This window comes from Schistocerca serialis, chromosome 7 (genome assembly GCF_023864345.2).
Source record: "Schistocerca serialis cubense isolate TAMUIC-IGC-003099 chromosome 7, iqSchSeri2.2, whole genome shotgun sequence".
NCBI lineage: Eukaryota > Metazoa > Arthropoda > Insecta > Orthoptera > Acrididae > Schistocerca > Schistocerca serialis.
Window position 1 is genome coordinate 628370707 of NC_064644.1, and position 26509 is coordinate 628397215.

The following is a 26509-nucleotide window of genomic DNA, read 5'->3' on the forward strand; positions in this document are numbered from 1 at the left end:
TATGGACATCAGTTTTGAATAATGGGTTTTGAGTGTAAATAATGTTTTATGTAAGTGTTTGTATTGATACTTAAAATTAAATGTCATGTAATGAATGTCCACTGTTTTGTTGGATCAAGTTATTTACGAAGGCGATGTACTGTGTTCTTCCATTAGAGAATCAGACTGTATTGTTTATCGGTTTCATTACAAAATGCTAATAAGCTTTTAGTTAGAAAACCTTCTATAACTAGAATTATTAATATGAGAAAAATAGGAACAATGAAGGAACGGAAGATCAGCTGCAGAAACAAGAGTAGCTCTGAGTTGCAAGAGTGGTCGCTTTTCCCATACATGTAATTAACCTGCATTATCACCACTATTAACGTCCCCATGTCCTGCCCTTCTGTTCCCCCTTCCTATTAGACCATATATGCCTCTGTTACTGTAATCGATATGTAAGCAATATTTATCACATGACCTTTTTTTGTTACAGGTTGTAATATTTGACATTGCAGCTTTTGAAAATGGAGCAAGATGTGCCCTCTTTCCTATTGGAGTGTTTCTCTGTGATCAGAATTGGAGGCAGACAATTCACTTGAACTTCCATTGCTGTTGTTGATGTCTTTGAATCATGTTGTTTCTTTGTGATTAATAAAAAAATTATACAATCCAATGGTTTCTTCACCTTGTCTTTAAAAATTCCAGACCTAGTGTTCAAACACATATTTTGAGAGTTATGCATCTGAGCATTTTTGTGGAAAGTGCGTTTCACACATACTTTCAAGATAAATTGAATAATGACCCCCATTTTGTGTGTTGGGGAAGATAATTTGATACAGCTAAATGCATATTCAGGTACACACATTTGCTCGTGCCTGAGACAAAGTGATAGTGATTCAAAGGAAGAATCCACTACTTTTTACCTACTTTCTGAATAACTCGTACTTTCGTCAGAAATGTCACAATGCAAAGTTGATTAGATAAAGCGACAAAAATGAGAGCAAAATATAATTTGAATATCAGAAAAAATAACCAATTAGTGTTTGTGTAATACTTTATGGCAAGCCTAAAATTAATTTTTAAGCATTGGGAAATCTGGGATGGAATAACAATAATATGGAATAGGATAGCTTTCTGCTCCCCACCTAGAGGAGACACTGAGTGGCAGACTGGCACATTGAAGGAAGATTTTTAGATATTAGAAAGTATGGGACAGTCCTCATCTAGCAGGTGTGGTGGTGTGAGGCCGGGGTGGGAGCAGGTAAAGGCCTAGATATGTGAGACAGAGAGAATAGCAAAGGTTTAGGTAACGGGGTTTACAGGAGAGAAGAATATGTCGCAGCTAGAGTTTCTAGGCTTCGTTCCTGTGGCCCCACACCTCAATGCCCTCCCCTGCTCCCATTCCAACCTCACACACTATTACGTCCCCCTAGTACACCTCTCTCTGTCTGTCCACCTCCACACTCCCAACCAGCAGAGACTCCCTATGCTGAGGTGGGCTCTGTCCATTAGATTACACTCGTAAGATAAAAATAAACATTATGCAGCATGAAAGAATTATCTGTGTGGGATGGAATTATGTAGATGTGATGTACGTGCACAGACAAAAAAAAAAAAAAAAAAAAAAATTACAATGTCAGAAAAATTGAATGATTTATTTAAGAGAAAGAGCTTTACAAATTGAGCAAGTTGGTCCACCTCTGACTCTTGAGCAAGTTTGGCATTGATAGATTTGTTGGATGTCCTACTGAGGGACATCAAGCCAAATTCTATCCAAGTGGCGCATTGTATTGTCTAAATCATGAGCTGGTTGGGTGGCCCTGCCCATAATGCCCCAGACATACTCAGTTGGGGAGAGATCCCGTGACCTAGCTGGCGAAGATAAGGTGTGGCAAGTATGAAGACAAATTGTGTGTGGGCAGGCATTATCTTGCTGAAATGTAAGCAAATGATGGCTTGTCATGACAAGAAACAAAATTGGATTTATAATATCGTCAACAGATGTCTGTGTTGTAATGGTGACACAGATGACAACCAAAGAGGTCCTGTTATGAAAAGAAATGACACAGTAGACCATCAGTCCTCGTTGGGCTGTATGGCAGCCAGCAGCCGGGTTGGTATCGCACTGCTTTCTGGTGTGTCCCCAGGCACGTCCCTGGTCTGGAATTGCATTGACTGGAATATAATTGGCTTCAGTGATGAATCCCACTATGAACTGAGCCTCAATGATCAGCACAGATGTGTCTGAAGACGCCCCAGACGGTGGGATACCACCGTGAATGTCACATCCCATACGGTCCAACTACCAGGACTGATGATCTGGGGTGCGATTTCTTTTCGTAACAGATCCATTTTGGTCAACAGACGACTATGCTGTAGGGGTGACATGGATGTCACCCCTACAGCATAGTTGTCTGTTGACAATACTGTACATCCTATTTTGTTTCCCTTCTTGGCAAGCCATACATTGCTTACATTTCAGCAAGATAATGCCTGTCCGCACACAGCTTGTCCTCATGCTTGTCAAACCCTACCTTGGCCAGCAAAGTTGCTGGATCTCTCCCCAATTGAGAATGTAAGGAGCATTGTGGGCAGGGCCGTTAGACCACCTCGGGATTTTGACTATCTACAGTGACATTTGAATAGAATTTGGCATGATGTCCCTCTGTTGGACATCCAACAACTCTATCAGCCAGAGCCAAGCTTGTATAAGGGCCAGAGGTGGACCATCTCATCCAATTTGTGATGTTCTTTCTCTTGAATAAATCATCCAGTTTTTTCTGAAACTGTAATTATTTTTCTGTCTTCACATGTATGTCACATTTACTGATTTCAGCCCTATTTGGTATTTCGATAATTCCTTTAGTACCTAAGTGTTTTTTTGAGTATATAGTATCTGACAGTTTCTTTTTTTTCAGTATGCTTGTCTGCTGCCCATTGCCTGCTCTAACTGGTGAGTAGCAATCTGTCCTATTTCATATTGTTAGAATTAACTTTTGACACTGAATATTTATGATGCAAGCAAACTGTTATTGCCACTTGACATGATGGTGAATGGTACTCTGTTAGCCATTGGCACAAATGGATTGACATGATAAAACAAGGCTCCACAGCTTTTACAAACTTTTTGTATGTGATAAATACAGCTTACTGCTGTCAATACTTTTGTTAATTACAATTTTGATCGTTTGTTATTTTCAAGCATACATGTCAGGTGCTACGACACATTTGAATTACTGCAAATGGACAAAGATGACCAGACTCATTTCTCTTCAGTAGAAACAACTATCGACAAGAGAAGAAACTTAATGTCATTCAAATCTACTTTTTCATTGGTAGAGATCTTTCACTCATGGGATTAGCAGCAGAGATTAAAAAGAAGCAGCAGCAAACAGATCCAAGTCATCCATTGTTTGGAACTCATGTTCTTCCATCACAACTCCTTATAATAGTATCAGCTCTGGAGAACTAAGTCCCGATTCATTTTCTTGTAACAAAATAGACTGGCATTACCTTGCAGTTAAAAATGGGAAGCTTTACATGAATGTCCTACATGCAGTTTTTTTATACGTGTGCTCTTTCAGTTCCTGTCCTAGAATACATTAAAATATTAAAAAATGTGTAAATTAATCTTTGAAACAATCCAAACCTTTCAATAGAAACCAGGAAAGACTTAGAAACATTATCATTTAAAAAAAAAAAAAAAATCACGGAAAGGTAATGTAAGGAATAATCAGGGAAAGTCTGCTGTACCCTTCCTGTTGTGTACTGTGTTATTGTTATTCTTAATTTTTTAAAATTTGATAATGGCCATTAAAGACCATGCAGAATAGCAATTGCACATTACTAGAAGCTGCCTTTGCATTCTTCCTCCAACAGCCCGTTGTATTTGCTCAGCGTAGAAGCCTTTAAAGTTGTAACTCTGGTCAGTCTGAGACGCCGCCTAGATTTAATCCAGCCTGTCAAAGATCCCTTTGTCATTCCCCTGAACTACGTCAGAAACTTTAAGGTTGTTTCCAAGAGTATTAAAAATCTGTTTTGTCAACCTGACCTTCAAACTTTCGTCTTCCTGACTCGACAGGTGGAGGCAGTATATCTCGATTTGTGAACAGCTTTTGACTTGGTGCCAGATTGATGCTTAATATCAAAATTGCTACCGTGAGGGGTATCGAGTGAAATTTGTCACTGGAATTGAGGATATTTTGGTAGGAATGACTTACATGTTATCTTGGCTTGGGAGTCATCATCTGATGTAGAAGTAACCTCAGATGTGTCATAGAGAGGTATGTTGTGACCATTGCTGTTCATGTTCATGTACATTAATGACTTTGCAGACAATATTAATAGTAAAGCACTCTTTTCACAGATAGTGCATTTATCTAGAATAAAGTACAGTCTGAAAGAAATTGTACAAACATTCGTCAGATCTTGATAATTTCAAACTTTCTTTTAAATGTTCAGACATGTAATATCATGCATTTTGCAAAATGAAGAAAACACAGTGTGGTATGACTACAGTATCAGGGTGTCTTGCTTGGATTAAGTCTATTCATACAATTACCTGGGTGGAGCACTTTGTAGGGATATGAAATGGGACAGTCATATAGGCCCACTCAGGGGTAAGGCAGGCGAAAGAGTTATATTTTTTTTTGGTAGAATACCATAGAAATGCAGTCATTCTACAAATTGTTTGTATGATCCATCCTAGAATATTGCTCAAATGTGTGGGACCCGTATCAAAATGGATTAATGGGTGATTTGAATGCATGCAGAGAAGGGCAGATCAAATGGTCACAGGTTTGTTTGACCCAAGGGAGAGTGTCACAGAGATGCTGAAATAACTGAATTGGCAGACGCTTCAAGATAAGATGTACACTATCCTAAGAAAGTATGCTTACCAAAAGACGACTCTAGGAATATGTTACAACCTTGTAACTATTGCTCCCATAGGGACTGTGAGGACAATATTAGATTAATTACAGCATGCAGAGAGAGATTTAAATGGTCTTGAAACATGAACAAGCTTTAATATCTGGTACAGTGAGATGTACCCTCTGGCATACTCTTCGTAGTGGTTTGCACAGTGTGGATGAACATGTAGATAGCATCATCAAGAACGCAATCAACGTGTATCTGAAACTTGAGCTTCTCCTAGTGTGTAGTGTCACAAACGTTTTGACATTATTATACATACAAGACTGCAAAGTGGAAAGTGTACATTCCAAGATTGTTTCACACTATGAATGAGGACAACCTGAATCGAAGGATGGAGCACTACGAGTGGTCTGAAGGCATGCTTCACGAAGATGAATGGTTTGCAGGGTAGGTTATCTGGCCTAATGAGGCACAATTCAACCTGAATGGTAATGTAAACTGTCATAGCTGCGTGTATTGGGCTGCTGAAAATCCTCATGTTCACGTGGACAAACATGTTACTTCACTTGGTGTTAATGTGTGGTGTGGTCCGTTATAGTATTGTTTCTCTGACCCATTCTTCTTTGAAGGTACATAACTGGTGAGGTGTATCATATGCTGCAAACATTGATTTTATTAGCCATCCAAGAGGTGTTTGGAAACAAAAGATTTTTACCTACAAGACTGTACTCCGCCTCACCACCACAGAGATATCAGATTCTACTTAGATGAAAATCTACCTGGACGACGGATAAGTCGAAGAGGAGCTGTCAAGTGCCCACCAAGGTCACAGGACCTTACAATTCTCGACTTCTACCAATGGGGGACCTCGACAAACAAAGTTTACCAACAGAACCCAGCTACACTGAATGAGATATGAGAGACCATCAAGACATCCTGTGCAGCTACCACACTGGCAACACTGACAGCTGTACTTCAGTCAACAATTCTGCAACATTGATGTTGCTTGGCTGCTAACAGGTGTCACTTTGAACACACAAAATGATCTTCCTCCCATGCAAGAATTTGGACACTATGCCATTTTGTTCCATCAATATTGACTATCAAAGAGAGTCTACATTTTTCTGGACCCCTCTGTATTACCACTCTCACAGTTTCACTATTTTAGACAATAGGACAGGCACAGTTTTTCCCTAACTAAAGAATATAATTTATTCTTCACCAATGAAGCACAACATTGAGAGAAAATTTTGGAATTCGGTACAGTTACGTTGCAAATTTCAAACTCACAGTTATTCATCTAACAGATGTGCTTTTTAAAGGTACGGTTCATGAAATGCTGCACATGCAATGCCCGGGATTGTAGCGACGGCACTGTACTTTGGGAGGAGAGTGACAAAAATACTGACAGTGACAAAACAATGAATGTTAGTGAAGTTAAGAGTGTCTTACATGAAAACTGCAACTGAAATCTTTGTTTTTGTGTGTAATTTATCTACAGTGTACTACAAAAAAAGTGGTTAAGGGTAAATCACATTTTGAAAAGCTTTTGTAAATGGGCAACTTGACAAATTATTTTTAATTAAGTTTCTCTCTTTTTCGAAATTAAAGGTGCAACTTATATTCAGGCCAGTTCGATGTGTATATAATTTATGATAACTACGAACAGACTTTGAAATTTGCCTACATCACACCAGGTATACTTAACTTAATTCACTGACCCACACAGATGCTCATGTCCGGTGGAAGTCTCCTCTAGTTCCCCCACTTTTGGCCAGAAGCATTATTTCAGATATCACAATGTCATGACTCACAGCTTTGCACATATCGTACACTGTTAAGGCAGACACCGATACAGCAGTGAGAGCTTCCATCTCCACGCCCGTCTGCCCTCTACACTTTGCCATGCCAGTTATAATCACACAGTTGAGAACAGAGTCCAGTTCAATGTCCACAGCCACAGAGGATAAAGATATGTTATGACACAGAGGGATAAGGCTGGACGTCTGCTTGGCCCCCACAATTCCCGCCAGGCGAGCAACGCTAAGTATGTCACCTTTCTTCAGGCCATTTTCTCGTACGAGTTTCATCAGTTCGGGTGCCACAAAAACCTTTGCTCGTGCTGTAGCAGTCCATTCTGCCACCAGCTTCGAACCCACGTCGACCATTTTCACCCTGCCGGTCCGGTCAACATGAGTCAGACTTCTCGACTGTGCTCCCAAACTGCAGAAACGGCAAGAGAAGACAGAGGGCTGTGCTCTGTGTGTTTGTCTTGTTAGGAGTCCTGCATTGCACATAATGCTTGGGGCACAGGGAAGCAAAAGAAACAGTTTTGTAGATTCAGTCACTACACTCAAATTATGTGACAACAACTGAGACATCTGTGTATCCGACACAAACAGGGGCGAAATAGTGGTATCTGAGAAGAAGTACTTTTGAAAATCTTGTTTCTGAAGGTTTAACAACTTCCGACTTTGTGCCTTCACGACATCACTACAGCCAAGTTCAGTGCCACCTGAAACAAAAATACAAGCTGTAACAAAGAACTCTTCATAATCTGAAAATAGGTTAACTACACAAGAATTTTTAATCATTCGTATTGAAACACCCCCGATTAATTCCTTTACTGGATTTTGGGTAATTTACCGAAGCCACCAAATAGTTAATTATTATGATATATGACCGTGTGCTTACTGGATGAAAGGCTATTGGTTGTTCTGTGTTGTTCTGCTGTGGTTTCGGGAGTATTTCGACCTAAAGCTGCTGTTCTGAGACGGAATAGCTAATGATTGATAGTTTGTCTATTATTAAGTATCACAAAGGTTGCGATGTACAACTGATATATATTTCCTATGGCCTATCACCCCAGCTTCCTTTTACCCCTGGGAAACATCCCCAGGAATCATCTGATAGCAGGTTGTTGTCACCTGGGGCCATCCAGGAGTCACTGGAACAAGGAAAAATCCCCACTATTTATGTTTTATGGGGAATCGAGCCCAGGACATCCTGATTGGAGTCTAGTGCGCTACCCACTAGACCACCACAACCACCATGCTTATGGGATATGAAATGTCTGCATCTATATGACTACTCTGCATTTCACAACTCAGTGCCTGACAGAGGATTTATCAAACCACTTTCATACTGTTTCTCTACCGTTCCACTCTTGAACAATGTGTGGGGAAAAGGAACACTTAAATTGCTCTGCGTGATCTCTGATTTGTTGTGTTTTATTATAATGATCATTTTTCCCTATGAAGGTGAGTGCTATGAAAATGAAAATGTTTTTGCATTTGAAGGATGAAGTTGGAGACTGGAATTTTGTGAAAAGATCTTGCCACAGCAAAAAAGTATTTCTTTTTGTGATTACCATCTCAACTCGCCTATCATGTCCGTGACTCTCTCTCGCCTAATATTTTACAATAATACAGACTGAGCTGCCCTCATTTTGACATTGATTTCCTCCATCATTCGTATCCCATGGAGTACTCGTGCATTGTCATCTTGAAACACAACCAATGATCATCCAAAAGTCGACTATATGACAGGACAGTAGGTTCGAGAATCCTATCATCATATTGCACAGCCCTCAAATAGCCTCATTAGAAATGAGATGTGTCAGACATCTGTATACCATACTGGCCCAAAACATGACTGATCCATCTGCCTGCTAAACTTAAAAGAATGGACTGCAGGTCTGAAACTCATTTTTCACTGGAGCGGACACAAATGAACAAGAATTCTCTGTGGCTCTGAACAGTAGCTGAGCACAAGCAGACACCATTATGTTGCATTTGGTTACCATTCACAGGTGTTCACTCATGTTCTGCCCATTATCAGTCTTTCGATGAACTGTCAAACGAAGTCTCCATCATCTCTGCATTGGTGAGAGCAGGAGAGAAAGAGCTAAATTCTGGTGTTTCATCAGTGAACTTTTGTCTACAACTCAAGATCTTTGAGCAGCAGAACGGTCTGAAGAGAATGTAATGTTTCTGATAACAGAATAGATGCTCGTGAATTCCAAGATGTCCACACCATAAATGCCAAATAAAAAGAAATACAATTGACAGAGGGTTTCTGAGGTACTGCAAACATGAGAAAGATGATAATTACAATAGGTACTTTCATCAGCCAGGAATGGAGTGAATAAGCACGAGCTTCGTATTTGTTTTTATTAAAAAAGAACAGCACAACAAAGTTCCTTGAAAGTAAACATGTACAAAAATGTATCCATCATGCTGATTAAAATTACGTACATACCCCACATGAGCTTTGTATTTGTTTTTATTAAAAAAGAACAGCACAACAAAGTTCCTTGAAAGTAAACATGTACAAAAATTTATCTATCATGCTGATTAAAATTACGTACATACCCCACAAGCCATCTTAGTAATTTCTTGCCCTGCTCCACTGACAAATAGTGCTAGGAAAAATGATAGTCTATATGCCTCTGTACAAGCCCTAATTTCTCTTGTCTTTGTGGCCTTTACATGAATTGTCAATTGGTCGCTGTAGGATCGACCTAAAGTCAGCTTCAAGTACGAGGTACCTAAATAGTTTAATGGTGTTTTGTGAAAAGAATATCATCTTCCCTCCAGGGGTTACTATTTGAGTTCATGAAGCATCTCTATAATACTTATGTGCTGGTCAAACTTACTGGTGACAAATCTCTGAATTGGTTCAATGTCTTCCTTTAATCCAGTGTCATGCAGATCCCAAACACTCAAGCAATGCTAAAGAATGGGTCACACTAGTGTTGTGTCTTTTACAGATAAGCTACACTTTCCTAAAATTCTTGCAATAAACCAATTTGGCCATTTGCCTTCCCTACAACCAATTTTGCTTATTTCATGTCTTACTGCTTTGGGACATTATGCCTAGGTATTTAATTGACATGACTGTCAAGCAGCATACTACTGATGCTGTATTCAAACATCATGGGATTTTTTTTCCTTCTCATCTGCATTAACCTACATTTTTTTATATTTACAGTAAGCTTCCATTCATCTCACCAATCACAAATTTTGTCTAAGTCATCTTATATCCTCCTATAGTCATTCAATGGCGACATTTGCTCATACACAATAGCGTCATTAGCAAACAGCCTCATAGTGCTGGCCACATTGGCTGTCAGATCCTTAATGTACACTTATTAGCCAAAACACTATGACCACTGCCCACTGCGAGTTGGATGCTGCCTGGTGGCATTGCGGGCATGTGATGCAGTAACAAAAATATGTAAATAGAGCAGACACAGACGAGGGGCTCACTTTAGGGAAGATATGGGCCGCAAATGGGGAAATCAGTTGAGATAAGCGATTTTGATAAATGGCAGATTATTATTATGCTGAGCCTGTGACACACATCTCAAAAGCAGCAGTGCTGGTCAAATGTTCATGAGCTATCTATCACTAGGTGCTAAATGGTCGGACATCCATGACTCTTCACAGTACTTGGGGTTTGGAGGCATGTCTGGCTGCAATGTGGGATAGATGGTGATTTGTAGCAACTCTGCTGAAAGAGCACAATGCTGGTGCATGCACATGTGTTCCATAGCACACTGTTCATTGTAAATTCTGGAACATGGAGCTCCGCAGCAGACCACTCCTACATGTTCACATGTCTACCCAACAACATCATCAGTTGTGATTGCAGTGGGCACAGGACCATTCGGATTAAACCATCAATCAATGGAAATTTTGGCTCTTTGGGTGAATCCCATTTTTGCTACACTAGGTTGATAGGTGTCTCCACAAAAACCATCATTGAGGTGAATGACAGCTCCAAATGTGCAGCACACCACGGATGCCGGCTGGTGGGAGCAGCGTTATGCTTGGGAGACATTCTCCTGCACTTGCATGTAGTAATCGAAGACATGCTGACAGCTGTGAATCACCTATGTCCCTTCATGCTCGATGTCTTCCCCGACAGCGATGTCATCTTTCAGCAGTGTAAATGTCTGTGTCTCAGAGCCAGAATCATGCTACAGAGGTTTGAAAAGCATTATAGTGACGTCATGTTGATGTCTTGGTGGCCAAATTTGCCTGATGTAAACCTAAAGAACCCATCTGGATCGCTATCGAGCATGATTACCACGTATGCAAATCAGTGATATGTTATTTACGTGAATTTAAGACATGTGTGTAGACATCTAATGCTTCATATCTCCTCAAACCTAACAACAAGCTGTCTGATCCCTGATATGCAGAATCAGTGATGTATTTTGTCCCAAAGATGGACAAACAAGCTATTAAGCAGGTCATAATGTTTTGGACCACCAGGCTAAACAGGATGTTACATAAAGGTACGGCCAAACTTTCAGGAAACATTCCTCACACACAAAGAAAGAAAATATGTTATGTGGACATGTGTCCGAAAATGCTTACTTTCCATGTTAGAGCTTATTTTATTACTTTTCTTCAAATCACATTAATCATGGAATGGAAACACACAGCAACAGAATGTACCAGCATGACTTCAAACACTTTGTTACAGGAAATGTTCAAAATGTCCTCCATTAGCGAGGATACATGCATCCACCCTCCGTCGCATGGAATCCCTGATGCGCTGATGCAGCTCTGGAGAATGGCGTATTGTATCACAGCCATCCACAATATGAGCACGAAGAGTCTCTACATTTGGTACCGGGGTTGCGTAGACAAGAGCATTCAAATGCCCCCATAAATGAAAGTCAAGAGGGTTGAGGTTGGGAGTGTGTGGAGGCCATGGTATTGGTCTGCCTCTACCAATCCATCGGTCACCGAATCTGTTGTTGAGAAGCGTACGAACACTTCGACTGAAATGTGCAGGAGCTCCATCGTGCATGAACCACATGTTGTGTTGTACTTCTAAAGGCACATGTCCTAGCAGCACAGGTATGAAATCATGATAACATGCTCCATAGAGCGTAGGTGGAGAACATGGGGCCCAATCAAGACATCACCAACAATGCCTGCCCAAACGTTCACAGAAAATATGTGTCGATGACGTGATTGCACAATTGCGTGCAGATTCTCATCAGCCCACCCATGTTGACTGTGAAAATTTACAATTTGATCACGTTGGAATGAAACCTCATCCGTAAAGAGAACATTTGCACTGAAATGAGGATTGACACAATGTTGGAGAACCATTCGCACAAGTGTACCCGTGGAGGCCAATCAGCTGCTGATAGTGCCTGCACACGCTGTACATGGTACGGAAACAACTGGTTCTCCCGTAGCACTCTCCATACAGTGACGTGGTCAACGTTACCTTGTACAGCAGTAGCTTCTCTGACACTGACATTAGGGTTATCGTCAACTGCACGAAGAATTGCCTCGTCCATTGCAGGTGTCCTTGTCGTTCTAGGTCTTCCCCAGTCACTTAGTCATAGGCTGGAATGTTCCGTGCTCCCTAAGACGCCGATCAATTTCTTCGAACGTCTTCCTGTTGGGACACCTTCGTTCTGGAAATTTGTCTCGATACAAATGTACCACGCCATGGCTATTGCCCAGTGCTAATCCATACATCAAATGGGCATCTGCCAACTCTGCATTTGTAAACATTGCACTGACTGCAAAACCACGTTCCTGACGAACACTAACCTGTTGATGCTACGTATTGATGTGCTTGATGCTATTACTGTAGAGCAATGAGTCGCATGTCAGCACAAGCACCAAAGTCAACATTACCTTCCTTCAATTGGGCCAACTGGCGGTGAATCGAGGAAGTACAGTACATACTGACGAAACTAAAATGAGCTCTAACATGGAAATTAAGCATTTCCGGACACATGTCCACATAACGTATTTTCTTTATTTGTGTGTGAGGAATGTTTCCTGAAACTTTGGCCGTACCTTTTTGTAACACCCTGTATAGAGAATGAAAGTGGTCCTATCATACTTCCCCGGGGCACTCCTGAGAATAACCCCAATACCCCTGCCTCTGATGAACACTCACCATCAAGGACGACATTCTGGCTTCTACTACACAAGAAGTCATCTCGAGCCATTCACATATCTTGAAACCTAATCTGTAATTTCAGACCTTCATCAACAGTCTGCAGTGGCGCACTGTGGCAAACACTTTCTGGAAATAACAATGTGGAATCTGCCTGTTCCCTTCATCCGTGATTTGCTGGATATCTCGTGAGAAAGGGGCAAGTCGAGTTTCACACGAATGATGATTTCTAAATCTGTGCTGATTTGTGAACAGAAGCAGAAGGATATTGGTTTGTAATGATGTGGGTCCGTTGTTTTACTCTTCTTATATACAGGAATTACCGTGCTTTTTTCCAATTGCTTAAGACTTTGCATTAAGCAGGATATTACAATAAATGCATGCTAAGAACAGGACCTATGCCATAGTGCACTATTTGTCGAGAGACCCATTGCTGAAATTTTGACATTATGTTGGCTAGACAGTAGGTTGGAGGATTCAGTTCTGATACTGCACAGCTCTCAAATTATACTTACTAGTTATTAGAGGCATTTGATATCCATAAGTGACACCAGACCAAAACAAGACTGACTCAACTATGTGCTCAATCTGTGGGTCTTCACACTTGAGACATGCATTGGTACCTTGCCATTTCCACACCCTTCTACAAGGATCATCAGGTATCAAAGAAATGCTTCACATATTTTGAAAGGAATACAATACCTCTGATCCAAGTTCCGCTGGAGGACACCCTGTATCACCACTAGTAATTTCCTTTCCTGTTGCACCACAAACAGAGTGAGGTCAAAATGACTTGTCTATATGCCTCTGAATGAGCCCTAATCTCTCTAAACTTGTCTTCATGGCCCTTACATGGAATGTACATTAGTCGCAGTAGATTGTTTTGCAGTCAGCGTCAACAGCCATGTCTCTAAATTTTCTCACTAGTGCTCCTCAAAAAGAATGTCGCTTTCCATCCACCGGTTTCCAAGTACACCACGATTCTTTGTGCACTACATTCCCCGGGGGTTTGTGCTGTAGTACGTAGTGGACACCTAGAGACCCCACTGAATGTGTCGAGATGGTTGTGTACCGTGTGAGTCAACACAGCTCTCCCCATTATCTGCAAATAAAGTCACAGTGCAGTTACAGTAAGTTCCTGAGGTACTACCTGTCAGCTATAATTTGAAGTTAGCAGTCGTCAGTTGTTGTTGGCTCTGAGCAATCTCTGTAGTGCTGATTTTTAACATTTTGTTACTGCAAAGGCTGTGGAATGTTCATATGACGCTGCTGTAGCGTTTGCCAATTGTGTGGTAACTTTCCATGCTGACAAACATTCTGACTGTAAAGTAACAGTGCTTGGGCAGTCTTTAAGCATTAACGCTTTAATCCCTTTGCAAAGTCAAATTTTTTAATGTTGTATTGGACATGTGATCAGATTGTTTATTTATTTATTTTTGTAATTTTATTTTTGTGGTTTAGGACAAAAGCTGTAGTGGTAGTGTATTTCTCCTAGAGCCCTTTTGTGAGCTGCTATTTTCCTCTGTGAAAATGAGGCAATTTTTTTTTCCAGCTACACAAGTGACGATAGTAGTGATCTGACAATAAACAAAAACTGTTTGTTGTAGCAATTTTTATGCATCTGGTACAGTGTACTATCACAAGATACCAGGTACATCTACAGATGGTAATATATATTCCCAAAAGCTTTGTAAAACCACTAAGTGGTTGGCAAGTATGCTTCCCGAGATTCACAAAAGACATAATTGAGTAATACCGTATTTACTCGAATCTAAGCTGGACTTTTTTCCGGTTTTTGTAATCCAAAACACCGCCTGCGGCTTAGAATCAAGTGCAAAGTAAGCGGAAGTTCTGAAAAATGTTGGTAGGTGCAGCCACAACTAACTTCTGCCATCGAATATATGTAGCACTACACAGGCTTGCTTTTCAGGCACAAAGATAAATACTGGTGCCAAAACCTATGCGTCAGTAAACAAACTAAAAAAAAAACAGAGCTTTTTTCTCTGACCCGAGTTTCGACCACTGCATTTTCATACTTTATCCAATGAAGTAAATACAAATTCCGTATTCTTCATCTCCGAATGTTGCAGCCTTTCAATGTACTACGAAAATCCGACTGGAAGACTGTTTGGGATGTTTGTCAATATGGCCAAGTCTACGTTCTGAATTTTTTTCCTACCTGTGACAAGAGATGGTTGTTAATAGCAACTTTTATGAATTGTGAATCACATGCAGTATTCTCTTCACCATAAGAATAATACGAATGTAAACATTTTGCCATGTATTCCTACATGTTTCCTGCTATCTCATTTAAATCCTGTCTTCCTAATAAACTACGAAACTAGAGTGAGACAACAGCAAACGCGGAATAATATATATATCATGTCATGTTTATATTTGTATTATTCCTATGCTGAATAGTGATACAGTCAGAAATGAAGCATGGCAACTGACTAGATTTTTAAACCTAAGATGGCTCTAATTTCTGTGCAGAATGTAATGCACTAAAGAGGCGTCTGCAAAAATTTTCAAACGGAGAAAATTTTTCGCTAAACTTTCGTTTGGAACATCTATCATATGCAGTCTACTATATGGTTCTTGTTGAACATTATCAAAGAAACCAGCAGTGTAAGTAACAACAAATAGCAGTCTCTTGCCATTGTTTTGCTGATGAGACGATTCCTCTCTCTTTTTCTTTTTTTTTAATTGTAAGCGGCAGTAGCGTGCGCAAAAGCAAGCCATCCCGCGAGCGGCGACAGGCCGTAAACATGCATAATCAGAATGCGACAAACAATGCATGGCAAAGTATGATAATGCATTTTGAGCTTAGAGTGACGGAAACACCTATAACAAAGAGAACGGCACTTATCAGATCAAAGAAAAATAAGCAATCAATTCAAACCAGACGAAGCACGTGAAAAAGGCTCTCTAGTATAAATATGGACGGAGAGCCTGACGCATAGCAATGACTACGTGGTAAAGCTTAACTGCTAAGTTTACCACACGCACCAAACTACTGTCGCTGTATCGTCATTCATTCGACCTAAATTGTCTCATATTACAATGGACCAACTTTGTTTCGGTTTGGAGATGTGGTCTAAAACGTTTCTCCTCCTTGAATTTCGAGTCACAAATTTCAAGTGCTGCTTAGATTCGGGAAAATTTTTTTTTCTTGATTTCGAGTCTCATTTTTCAGGTGCGGCTTAGATTCGAGTGCGGCTTAGATTTGGGTAAATACAGTAAGTGTACTTCCCAAACCATTTTGAGAAACGATTTTGATGGAAAGCATATTTTCCAAGAGCCATTAAAACACTGTTATTTGGTGGGCTGTATATTTCTCACAGCACTAAAAGCTATATTTCATAACAAAAAGAAAGTAAACTGGTGCAGCGGACTATCACTGGATGCCAGGAGCATGCAGAAGTGGTTCAATGTATTCCCATAAATGCAGTAAAGAAACACAGCTACTGCTAAGTATATCTCTCATGACCAGTAAAAGCCTTAAGTGACTCTTTGCAGCAGGTCGACAGACCGTACAGCCCACGTGAGTCACACTGTCCCATTAACGAATGGAGACACAGTGCACTCTGCTAAAGTAAATGAGAGTGCAGGTTCGCTTTCACCTACATTACACAGTCAGTTGTACTTAGTGATTTCTGGTAGACAAAAGAATATTGAGAAAGGAGAAATGAAGGAAGATAAGTGTTTAATGTCCCATAAACATTGAGGTCTTTAGTGTCTGAGCACAAACTCTGATTGTTTCAAGGATGGGAAGGCTATTTATTGTGCCCTTTCAGAGAAACCATCTTGGCATTTGCCTGTACTGATTTAGAGAAAGCTCAGGAAACCCAAGTCTGGGTGGACTAGATGGAGCTGTAGAGAGCAAAAACTGTAGAGGAAAACAGAGATTGGAATACATCCAGCAGATAATTGAGGCTGTAGGTTGAAAGGGCTACTCTGAGATGAACAGGTTGCCACAGGAGAGTATACTTACCACTAATTTAGTTGTTTTACTATGCTCTTTGGAAAATGGTGTACCTCCTATGGATGTGGTTGACCTTTTGTGATAATATGCTAAACAACTGGTGTCTGTTTGTCATGACATCAGTGCTGTTGTCACTTGTTACAACAGAACACATTGTTTCATTCTGCAATATATGCTATTGTGACTTGTCTCAGCTCGTTTCTTTAAGTAGTGTTAAATGAAGTTTCTAGGATTGTAAAATAGATAGTCAAATAAAAACAGAAAATTCCTTTTTTTCACATGTAGTAGTAACTCTTAACAGCTTACTAAAGACAGTGGGAAGTATACTTACCACTATAGTTTTTTGCTCCTAAATCACAAAAATAAAATAATCAAAAATTAAATGTAGTTGACACTTCAAAAATGATACCAAAACAATTTACTTTACAGGGCTGCTACAAAAAATGTGCCCACAAATGGGTTAAAAACAAAGTATGCAAGCTGTGGGGGCAGTGTGCATTTTTAAGCACTGTATTTGAAAAATATTATTCATTTTGTTCCACTTCTAGAATGTTAGGTTTTGTGGATTTTTGCCTGTACATTAATGGGTGTGGATGCGTTCAGTGGAGGCAAGTGTGTCGTGTATCATTTTTCTCAGTAAATATGTCCTACTGACGTTGCAGTATATCTCCAATGTTCTGGATGCATCAAATGAAGTTTAAAAGACAGCTAACCGCTGCTGCTGATATGCCTCTTCATGTAAGTGTCAGAGTTACTATTATTATTCAATACAGAAAGGAAGATTACCAGCTTAGCAATTTGCTGAAAATGAGTTCATTAAAGGGAATATTACAATTAACATCCTGTTAACGACAAATTAATTAGAGATGGGAAGCAGCCCCAGATTGGAGAAGGAAATTGGACGGATAGCTGACTCCATAAAAATTAATACATTTCATACTGTGCTCAAGCACAGGCAATAAAAAACAGTGAGCAAACATGATGTGTGTACTTGTTGCCTCAGGGTCTCCTGCGAAACTGAGGTGCTTGAGTAAGCACTGCTTCGTTGTGTGCTTGTTGTCAAGCCAGTTTATGAAGTACACATCCCTCTTCATTTTTATATAACTTTGTTTTGAATGCACTGTACAAGAATATTGAATACCTTGAAAATTATCGAGTTCAGCCATTCATTCACATGTAATATTCCAACAGCTCCATCACCGATGAGACCCTTCAGGGGTGTAAAACGAGTACGTGAGAAGTGCCACTGAACTACTACTAACAACCATTTTCATCTACTACTAATCTGCTCACATTAATCATTATTCAAGGGGATTAGTTCTACATCATTTTATTTTTATAAATATACAGAGAAACAACTACTTGAAAAAAGCCAATGCTCTGCTACTTAAACTGCTCTGCCACTATTTTGATTTAATACTTCATGCTAAATGGGCAATTAATTTTACACAGGACACTGTCATCTAAACTTATTCTGATAAATTCATATACTTCCTTCCTGTGCAATGCCCTTTATGCTGTCAATGCCACGTTGGGACCGGTACAGTAGTTTCTGTTCCGTGGAGAACCAACCGTACCTGCACATAGGCTATTATTATGATGGTATCACCACTTCAAAAGGCATTCCAAAGCTGCTGCCAGCTTCCCTCTGTGGAGTAAATCATCTACCATTCCTGTCTGCTCCTAGAGAATATGTTGCATGGCTAAATATGGTTTTCTGTTAGAAAGTGTTTGTGCGTTGTGTATCTGAGGTGGGACAGGTAGGTAAATTCACATATCCAGGTAAATTATTGGTGGACTGGATAATAAAACATTTTTTACTTTAATTTTGAATATTTGGGGATTTCCAGATTGCTCCTAATGTTGGCTGGCAGATGTTAAAAGGGTGTTGCACCTGAATATAAAACAGTTTTCTTAACCCTAAGTTTCAATGCATATTCTCTATGGAAATTATTTATATTGTGATTGTTATGGTTGAAAACTTTGCAATTAATGCTAAATTCTCTCTTGTCCATTTGAGCAGCTCAGAGGTCAGCATATCTTGCTGCTATGTGGAGGACCCAGGTCCAATTCGTGGTAATGCATTTTTCTTTAAAGGGCGAAGCTACTCCACACCCACACTGACATGGTGACCATCACCAAAGTTCTACCATCACCTCCGTTTGCTTCGTTACAATTGAGAAGTGCACAGGATGTGGGGTCATGATGTTGTCCGTAGGATTACCCACTAATACAGGCACTTTGAGGTGATAGAAATGGTCGAGAAGTGAGCAGAAGGTAGCAGTTTTAAGGGCAGAGGGAGAAAAGTGCCGAGGCAAGCACCAAAGGAAAAGAACTTCTGCAATAGTCTGGACAGATAGTAAGAGCAGTAGCAGTTTCTTTCTGTCTGCAAGGGTGAGGTTGTCGTTAGTTTTGGGTATTGTGCGATGCTCGATACCATTGTCGCAGCTTAAAACACTCTTTACGAGTGTCAGTCCTATTGAGGAGGTGTACTCCTGGGCTATGCACCTGAGTGTCTCCTGGGCCACCTGCAGCATCTGTACTTGTAACATGCCAAGGTTGTTATACGAGTGGTCAATTGGCCATAAAGAGGTTTGGTTGGATATGTTTATGTTTAGTGTGCAATACTGCTTTCCCGTATTGCCAGTTGGTCAGCTAGATATTTGCAGCTGGCAATGCCATTTAGTTTTGCTGTAATGCAGGGATTCACCAGTGTTTATTTTGTCTGTGAGCTTGTGCTGTCAACAGGTGATTAATTGTCCCTAGATAGAAGTGTTTTTCAGCAGTTGTGTTTTCTCCCGTGGTTGTGGTCGTAGATTCCCAGGTTAAGAATGAAGTTATTGTCAGAGTGTCTCAAGTTCCTGTACAGTCATGTGGTGAGTTTTTTGAATATCTGTGTGTGAGTTTCAAGGCAGTATTCTCTGTGAAGGTCGACAGTGTGTGTGGACTGTGGTGCACTTCGTTCTGTATCACCTGTAGGCAGCACAGGCGGTCAGAGCCACGTAACCCCAGACTGCAGCTGCATGTATCATCATGGGTCTAATCAGTATCATGTACACGGACCTCGATACCCTCCTATTCAGTGTGCTTTACCTGTTGAGCTTAGAGTAACACTGTTTGAGCCTTGCATTTGCTCAGTTGGCCTGTCACTGAAGTATATGACTTTAACACTGAAACATATCGGGCGTGTGTGTAGTGTTATTTGTCTGCAGTCTTAATGTGGGGTCCTGCCCACTCATCTCGTATAGGGTGCCTAAAGGATGCTACATTCTCAAAATGCTATACAACAATTCAAGCAAACAACATTAATAGTTTTTATTACAAATAAGAAGCTAGACAATGCTTAACCTGGAATTTACAATGGTGTCGCAAGCAATAGGCGACATGCAGTATAAATGCGAGTCCTTTGCTATATACAATGTTCGTGCAAGTTTGACACACAGTTGGTGGATCACTAATAACTGTTATTGTAGCATTCTGCACTAGGCCTGTCCGTATACTGTCCTAATCCTGTCCAAATACTGAGTGGCCGAGGCTGGCAGGAGCGGCACTTATATTCTCTTTGTCTAGGGGCCTGCTCCCGTCGTGGTGTGGTCCTTGTCAGTGGGCTATTGGCTGACGGTGTGTTCACTGCCTTCTTTGCTCTTGCTATCTTAATTTTCATTCCAGAGCTTTTGTGTATGCCAGAACATTTAATGTTTGTGCAGTTGTTATGGTTTGTCAGTGAACAGAACTGCTTCACACTTGTCAGCATTTGCTTTAACACACTGTCGTTCCAGCTAGGCAGTTTTGTTTGCAGTTGCGAATTATGCCTGATCGTTTTCAGTCTTGCACTAGGATGGTAGTGTCATCTGCATAGATGGTTGCCATTGTGTTTTGTTCAGTTGGAAAGTCAGTGATGTAGAGATTAAACAAGAGGGGCCCTTAGATGCTGCCTTGGGGTACTCCCACTTGTATACTGTGTTGTGTTGACTGTTTGCCCTGAATGTCGGTGTTGAAGCTTCTGTGGGTGAGATATGAGTGTGTAAGATGTACGAGCTCGTCGGAGAGACTAGCAGTGCAGACTTTGCGAATGAGACGATTGTGCCATAGATGACTGAAGACCAGGAACAGCACTCCTGTAGCTTTGTTGGTGTTGGGGGTGTGTATAATATGTTCTACTACATGGAGGAGTTGTTGTCTTGTGGAGTGGTGATTGCTGAATCCAAATTGCTCCAGTCTCAGCGAGTCATTGGTGTTGCAGTGCATAGTAAGATGTTTGAGAATCATCTTCTCAACAATCTTATTCAGGGAGCTCAGCAGGCTGATGGCTCTGTAATTTTGTGCTAGGGAGTGATAATTCCCTGGCTTCCTGAACATCAGGACAGGGAAGTGTTGATGTTGCAGAATGGTATTCGTCATATGTGTGAGATGCTCTATAGCTTTATTCGTGAACTCCTGGGTGACACGGTTTTGAAAGTGATTGGGACCAGGAGCTTTTCTAGCTGTTTTGTGCTTAATAACCTGTGTAATTTCATGTGTAGCAGTATGTATTGTTACATTGCACTTGGGCTGGGTTACAAGCCGTGTAACCTCCGGGTCCATTTCAATTAGCAGTGCTGGATTGGAAGGAGCCAGATTCAGTGTGAATGATGTTGCTAGTGTTCTGGTCATCAGCTCATGCTTCTCCTCCATGGAGAATGTTGGTCTGTAAGGTATTTGTAAACTTGGTGTGTAGTATTTCTTCTTGGTGGAGTGGACAGCTATTTGCCACACTCCAGGTGATGTGGTGTGCAGCCCTGCCAGTGTATTGTCCCAGTTTGTGGTTTTAAAAGATTTAATTTAGCCTGTATGATCCCCTGGAGCCTGCTAATATGCTGTTTGTACAGCCAGTATCTCCCGAGATGATCTCTCATTGACATTGGCCCCTGTATTTCTGGGAGCAGGGCCATTGAGCATTCTTGTGGTATAAGTACTGTAATGGTACCTGCTATTGCATCCTGAACTGCGGTGGTAAGGGCTTTGACAGCTTCAACAAGTTTCCTGCTTTGTGTAATTTTGGGAATTTGTGGGATACGACTTTTCAAGCATTTCCTTGAACAATGCCCAATGTCCACACGTCAGTTGGACAATGAGCTCATGCTGTCTCCGAGCCATTGCTTCTTGATTTGTGGCAGCAAAGTCCAGATTTAGCTGGTTCATCACTTACTGATAGGTGGCAAAGCAAGACAGAAACGTCGAAGGGAACAGATGGCACTCCTGCCTCTTGTGCTGCAGTCTTGCTACGGGTCGTCGGGTGGGATCTGCTCGGTGGATCTGCGTCTCCCAGACATAAGGATACTTTTAAGGATAGAATGTGGATATGAGACAATTTTACTTTTTCGTGTGAAAAGACAATTTTGCTTTTTTAGTGTACATACAGAAGAGGGTAGTCCTTATGACTCACTTGTGCAAGATGCAATGCTCAGTGCAAGAGAGCACGGGTGGAAGACAGCAGCCTGTACTGGACAGTGTTGTCCAATGTGAACGTGCCCCGGACACTGAAATACCCTATTAAAGAATGGGAGAGTCACACTGGGGAAGTTCCAACCACAGTTGCAGGAACTTTGAGCCAGAACTCTTGGCCACCTAGCACTGTCAAGTGTGTAGCAGCGTGTGCTTGTTAGTGACACTCCAAAGAGTGTCCTGTGGCATCTACGCCAGTTTTAGCGTATGTGTAACACAAATATCCTCTCGCAGCTACTGCAGGTACAGGGGGAAGGCAGCTGCTCAGCTGTGACTCACCCGTAGTACTGCCCGTGGTTTTCCTTGGTGGGAGGACTGGAACGAGGTGCACCAAGCCTTGTGATGCCCATTGAGGAACTGTTGGAGTGAGACGTAGTGACTCTGAGGTCAAGAAAGCTGGCAGTGACCAGAACAGGGTGTGCTGACTCCCCCTCCTCCCCCCCCCCCCTCGCCCCATACAGCTTTCAGTGATGCCATTGCAGAGGATTACACTGTGGTTGGTCATCTGGTTTTGATGTGGGCCAGAACATGAAGCTTTCCTTTGCTTTTTTTTGTTAAATTGACTCTTACTTCTGGACACAAACACCTATACAGAGCAAATGTATTGGCATCCAGGGTTTGGTTATTTGGGGGGGGGGGGGGGGGGAGTGATGGTTTGTTATTGTTTCCACCCCCCCTCGCCCCGCTTCCCTCAAAAATGCAACTCGCTAGCAACCTCGCTGTTAGCATACGACAGACATCTACAATTTTAATAACAATAATAAACACACAAAAATATATTAAATTATTCAATATATTAGTAACAATACAAATTGGTGGATCAAAGAAGGAAGAAAACATAGAACAAACAAAAGAACTTCAGAAAGTGTTGAAACTGACATGGACACACTATAATAAAACAAACATTTCAGTACAAGGCAAACACATGCGCTACAATACAGTTATCGTATCAGAAGCACTCTTCGCATCAGAAATGACCACAATCTGAGGACCAGGCACCACAAAGCAGAAAGAATACAATGCAAAATCCTCAGAAAATTTTTTGGAGTAGTGCACAGAGATGGCATATGGATGAAGAGATCAACCAGAGAATTATAAGAACACAGAGGCAGACTCAGTCACAATCAGAAAACACCGACTAACATTCTGTGGACACATACACACAATGAACAGTGACAGATTCACAAAGGGATTTAGGATGTAGTAAATGCCTTAATCAAAAAAACCAGTTGGTTTCAAGAAATAGAAGAAGGCTAAAACGAGCAGGAATCAGAATTTAAATGATGAATGAAAGAGGCAAATTCAGAAACAAAATTATGAACATAAAACTTGAAGTAAAGGGAAGGAAGAAAACAGAGAAAATATGTACATATCAAAGGAAACAAGAACACAGTCAAAGAATGAAAAGATTTTGGGAAGAGAAAAGGGAGGAGGAAAGAAGGAAAAAGCTGAACAACCATGTAACAACCAAGTTGAACTCTGTCAGAGTGTGTGCTCACCATCATTATTTCAATAAACATTATGACTGAACAGTGGTCTGCAAACACATGTGAATGAGGGGAATACTGTTTCTATCAGTGATTTCCAACTGTGTTCGGGAAGTCATTCTTTCTGTTGTTGTTGTATCGGATCTGTTGTTGACACAGTGGCCTGTGCCAGATACGAGGGTTGGAAGTGGCTGAAATGTGAGTCGTGGGACAAAGAGAAAGAGAGAGAGAGAGAACACACAGACAGCACCATAAAGCATTCCCCATCTCTTTGTGCACAGAATGCACCACACTGCTGCCTTCTTAAGTGCACCCCAGTATAATATGTTGTTTGGGAAGTGGGTGGTAGTTATCACCATTGCCACGACCTCCCCTTATATCCACTCCTGCAAGATTGTGAAATCTACAGCCACTGAGGAGATTTATGTGAGATGTTCCTATCAACTTTGTGTAATATTCATATTGCACACTTCTGCAGACAAAACAGATCCTTAGCTTAGGAAAGAAAAGAATCAGCACTGATCCTTAAGGTTCAAAGAACTTGTCTTGAACACTGTAAGGGATCCGTGATCCCACAAACATTGATGCTAGTATCTGACGCCCAGGTCAATAGCCAACAGGAGTAGATTGTCGAGTGCTGCAGTAGGCAGTGAGACTAGTGCTGAGTGCGCAGTAGTATGGTAGAGTGTCGAGTGAGAAGTAGAGCGGGAAAGACGGGCAAGAATGGTGGTCGAGTGAGTTGTAAACGGTAAAATTCACTGGAGTATGACGAGTGAGCACGTCCCCCTGATCGTCGTGGGGTTGACTCTCACTAATGCCGATTCGCGAGTGATAAGAAACAGAAAGTGACAAGTGCCGAATTACGTGTTTCACGTCAACCGCGTCGGCCAGCAACAACCATGGATTGCAGTGAGGATTGTTGTGAATGTTAACCATTAGCATTGCGTGTGACAAAGTACTGAAAATCAGCAATCAATAAAAAGAGATAACCGCAATTAGACGTGTAAGGCAAAGGTAGCAACTGCCTCAGAATTTGGGTGTTAGTAGGAAATATATACCAGTTGTACATCGCAACCTTTGTGATACTTAACAATAGACAAACTTTCAATCATTAGCTATTCCGTCTCAGAACAGCCGCATTCGGTTGAAATACTCCTGAAACCATAGCAGAACAACCAATAGCCTTTCATCCATTAAGCACACGGTCATATATCATAATAATTAACTGTTTGGTGGCTTCGGTAAAGTACCCAAAATCCAGTAAAGGAATTAATGGGGGGTGTTTCAACACGAATGCTTAAAAATTCTTTTGTAGTTAACCTATTTTCAGATTATGAAGAGTTCTTTGTTACAGCTTGTATTTTTGTTCCAGGTGGCCCTGAACTTAATGGCTGTAGTGATGTCGTGAAGGCACAAAGTCGGAAGTTGTTAAACCTTCAGAAACAAGATTTTCGAAAGTACTTCTTCTCAGATACCAATATTTCGCCCCTGTTTGTGTCGGATACATAGATGTCTCAGTTGTTGTCACATAATTTGAGTGTAGTGACTGAATCTAGAAAACAGTTTCTTTTGCTTCCCTGTACCCCAAGCATTATGTGCAATGCAGGACTCCTAACAAGACAAACACACAGAGCACAGCCCTCTGTCTTCTCTTGCCGTTTCTGCAGTTTGGGAGCACAGTCCGGAAGTCTGACTCATGTTGACCGGACCGGCAGGGCGAAAATGGTCGACATGGGTTCGAAGTTGGTGACAGAACGGACTGCTACAGCACGAGCAAAGGTTTTTGTGGGACCCGAACTGATGAAACTCGTATGAGAAAATGGCCTGAAGAAAGGTGACGTACTTAGCATTGCTCGCCTGGTGGGAATTGTGGGGTCCAAGCAGACGTCCAGCCTTATCCCTCTGTGTCATAACATATCTTTATCCTCTGTGGCTGTGGACATTGAACTGGACTCTGCTCTCAACTGTGTGATTATAACTGGCACGGCAAAGTGTAGAGGGCAGACGGGCGTGGAGATGGAAGCTCTCACTGCTGTATCGGTGTCTGCCTTAACAGTGTACGATATGTGCAAAGCTGTGAGTCATGACATTGTGATATCTGAAATAATGCTCCTGGCCAAAAGTGGGGGAACTAGAGGAGACTTCCACCGGACATGAGCATCTGTGTGGGTCAGTGAAATAAATTAAGTATACCTGGTGTGATGTAGGCAAATATCAAAGTCTGTTCATAGTTATCATAAATTATATACACATCGAATTGGCCTGAATATAAGTTGCACCTTTAATTTCGAAAAAGAGAGAAACTTAATTAAAAATAATTTGTCAAGTTGCCCATTTACAAAAGCTTTTCAAAATGTGATTTACCCTTAACCACTTTTTTTGTAGTACACTGTAGATAAATTACACACAAAAACAAAGCTTTCAGTTGCAGTTTTCATGTAAGACACTCTTAACTTCACTAACATTCATTGTTTTGTCACTGTCAGTATTTTTGTCACTCTCCTCCCAAAGTACAGTGCCGTCACTACAATCCCGGGCATTGCATGTGCAGCATTTCTTGAACCGTACCTTTAAAAAGCACATCTGTTAGATGAATAACTGTGAGTTTGAAATTTGCAACGTAACTGTACCAAATTCCAAAATTTTCTCTCAATGTTGTGCTTCATTGGTGAAGAATAAATTATATTCTTTAGTTAGAGAAAAACTGTGCCTGTCCCATTGTATAAAATAGTGAAACTGTGAGAATGGTAATACA

General features: G+C 41.0%; 2 protein-coding genes across 2 annotated transcripts in view; one reads left to right on the plus strand and one right to left on the minus strand.

Moving 5' to 3' along the window:
- The window catches only part of LOC126412549 (molybdenum cofactor biosynthesis protein 1-like), a 289749-nt gene extending 263913 nt beyond the window's left edge, over nucleotides 1-25836 (plus strand). The window contains exon 8 of the mRNA XM_050082196.1: nucleotides 25127-25836. The gene's annotated coding sequence lies outside the window, so the exon portion shown is untranslated. The remainder of the gene's footprint in view (nucleotides 1-25126) is intronic.
- LOC126412551 (cyclic pyranopterin monophosphate synthase-like) lies at nucleotides 6578-7025 on the minus strand. The gene has a single exon (XM_050082202.1). The coding sequence runs from the start codon at nucleotides 7023-7025 to the stop codon at nucleotides 6591-6593; it is 435 nt and encodes a 144-aa protein (XP_049938159.1). The 3' UTR covers nucleotides 6578-6590.
- Nucleotides 25837-26509: the final 673 nt, after the last annotated feature.

What these genes read in the sequence shown, in the direction of transcription:
- LOC126412551 (XM_050082202.1), bottom strand. Translation starts at nt 7,025, where the DNA reads ATGGTCGACGTGGGTTCGAAGCTGGTGGCAGAATGGACTGCTACAGCA.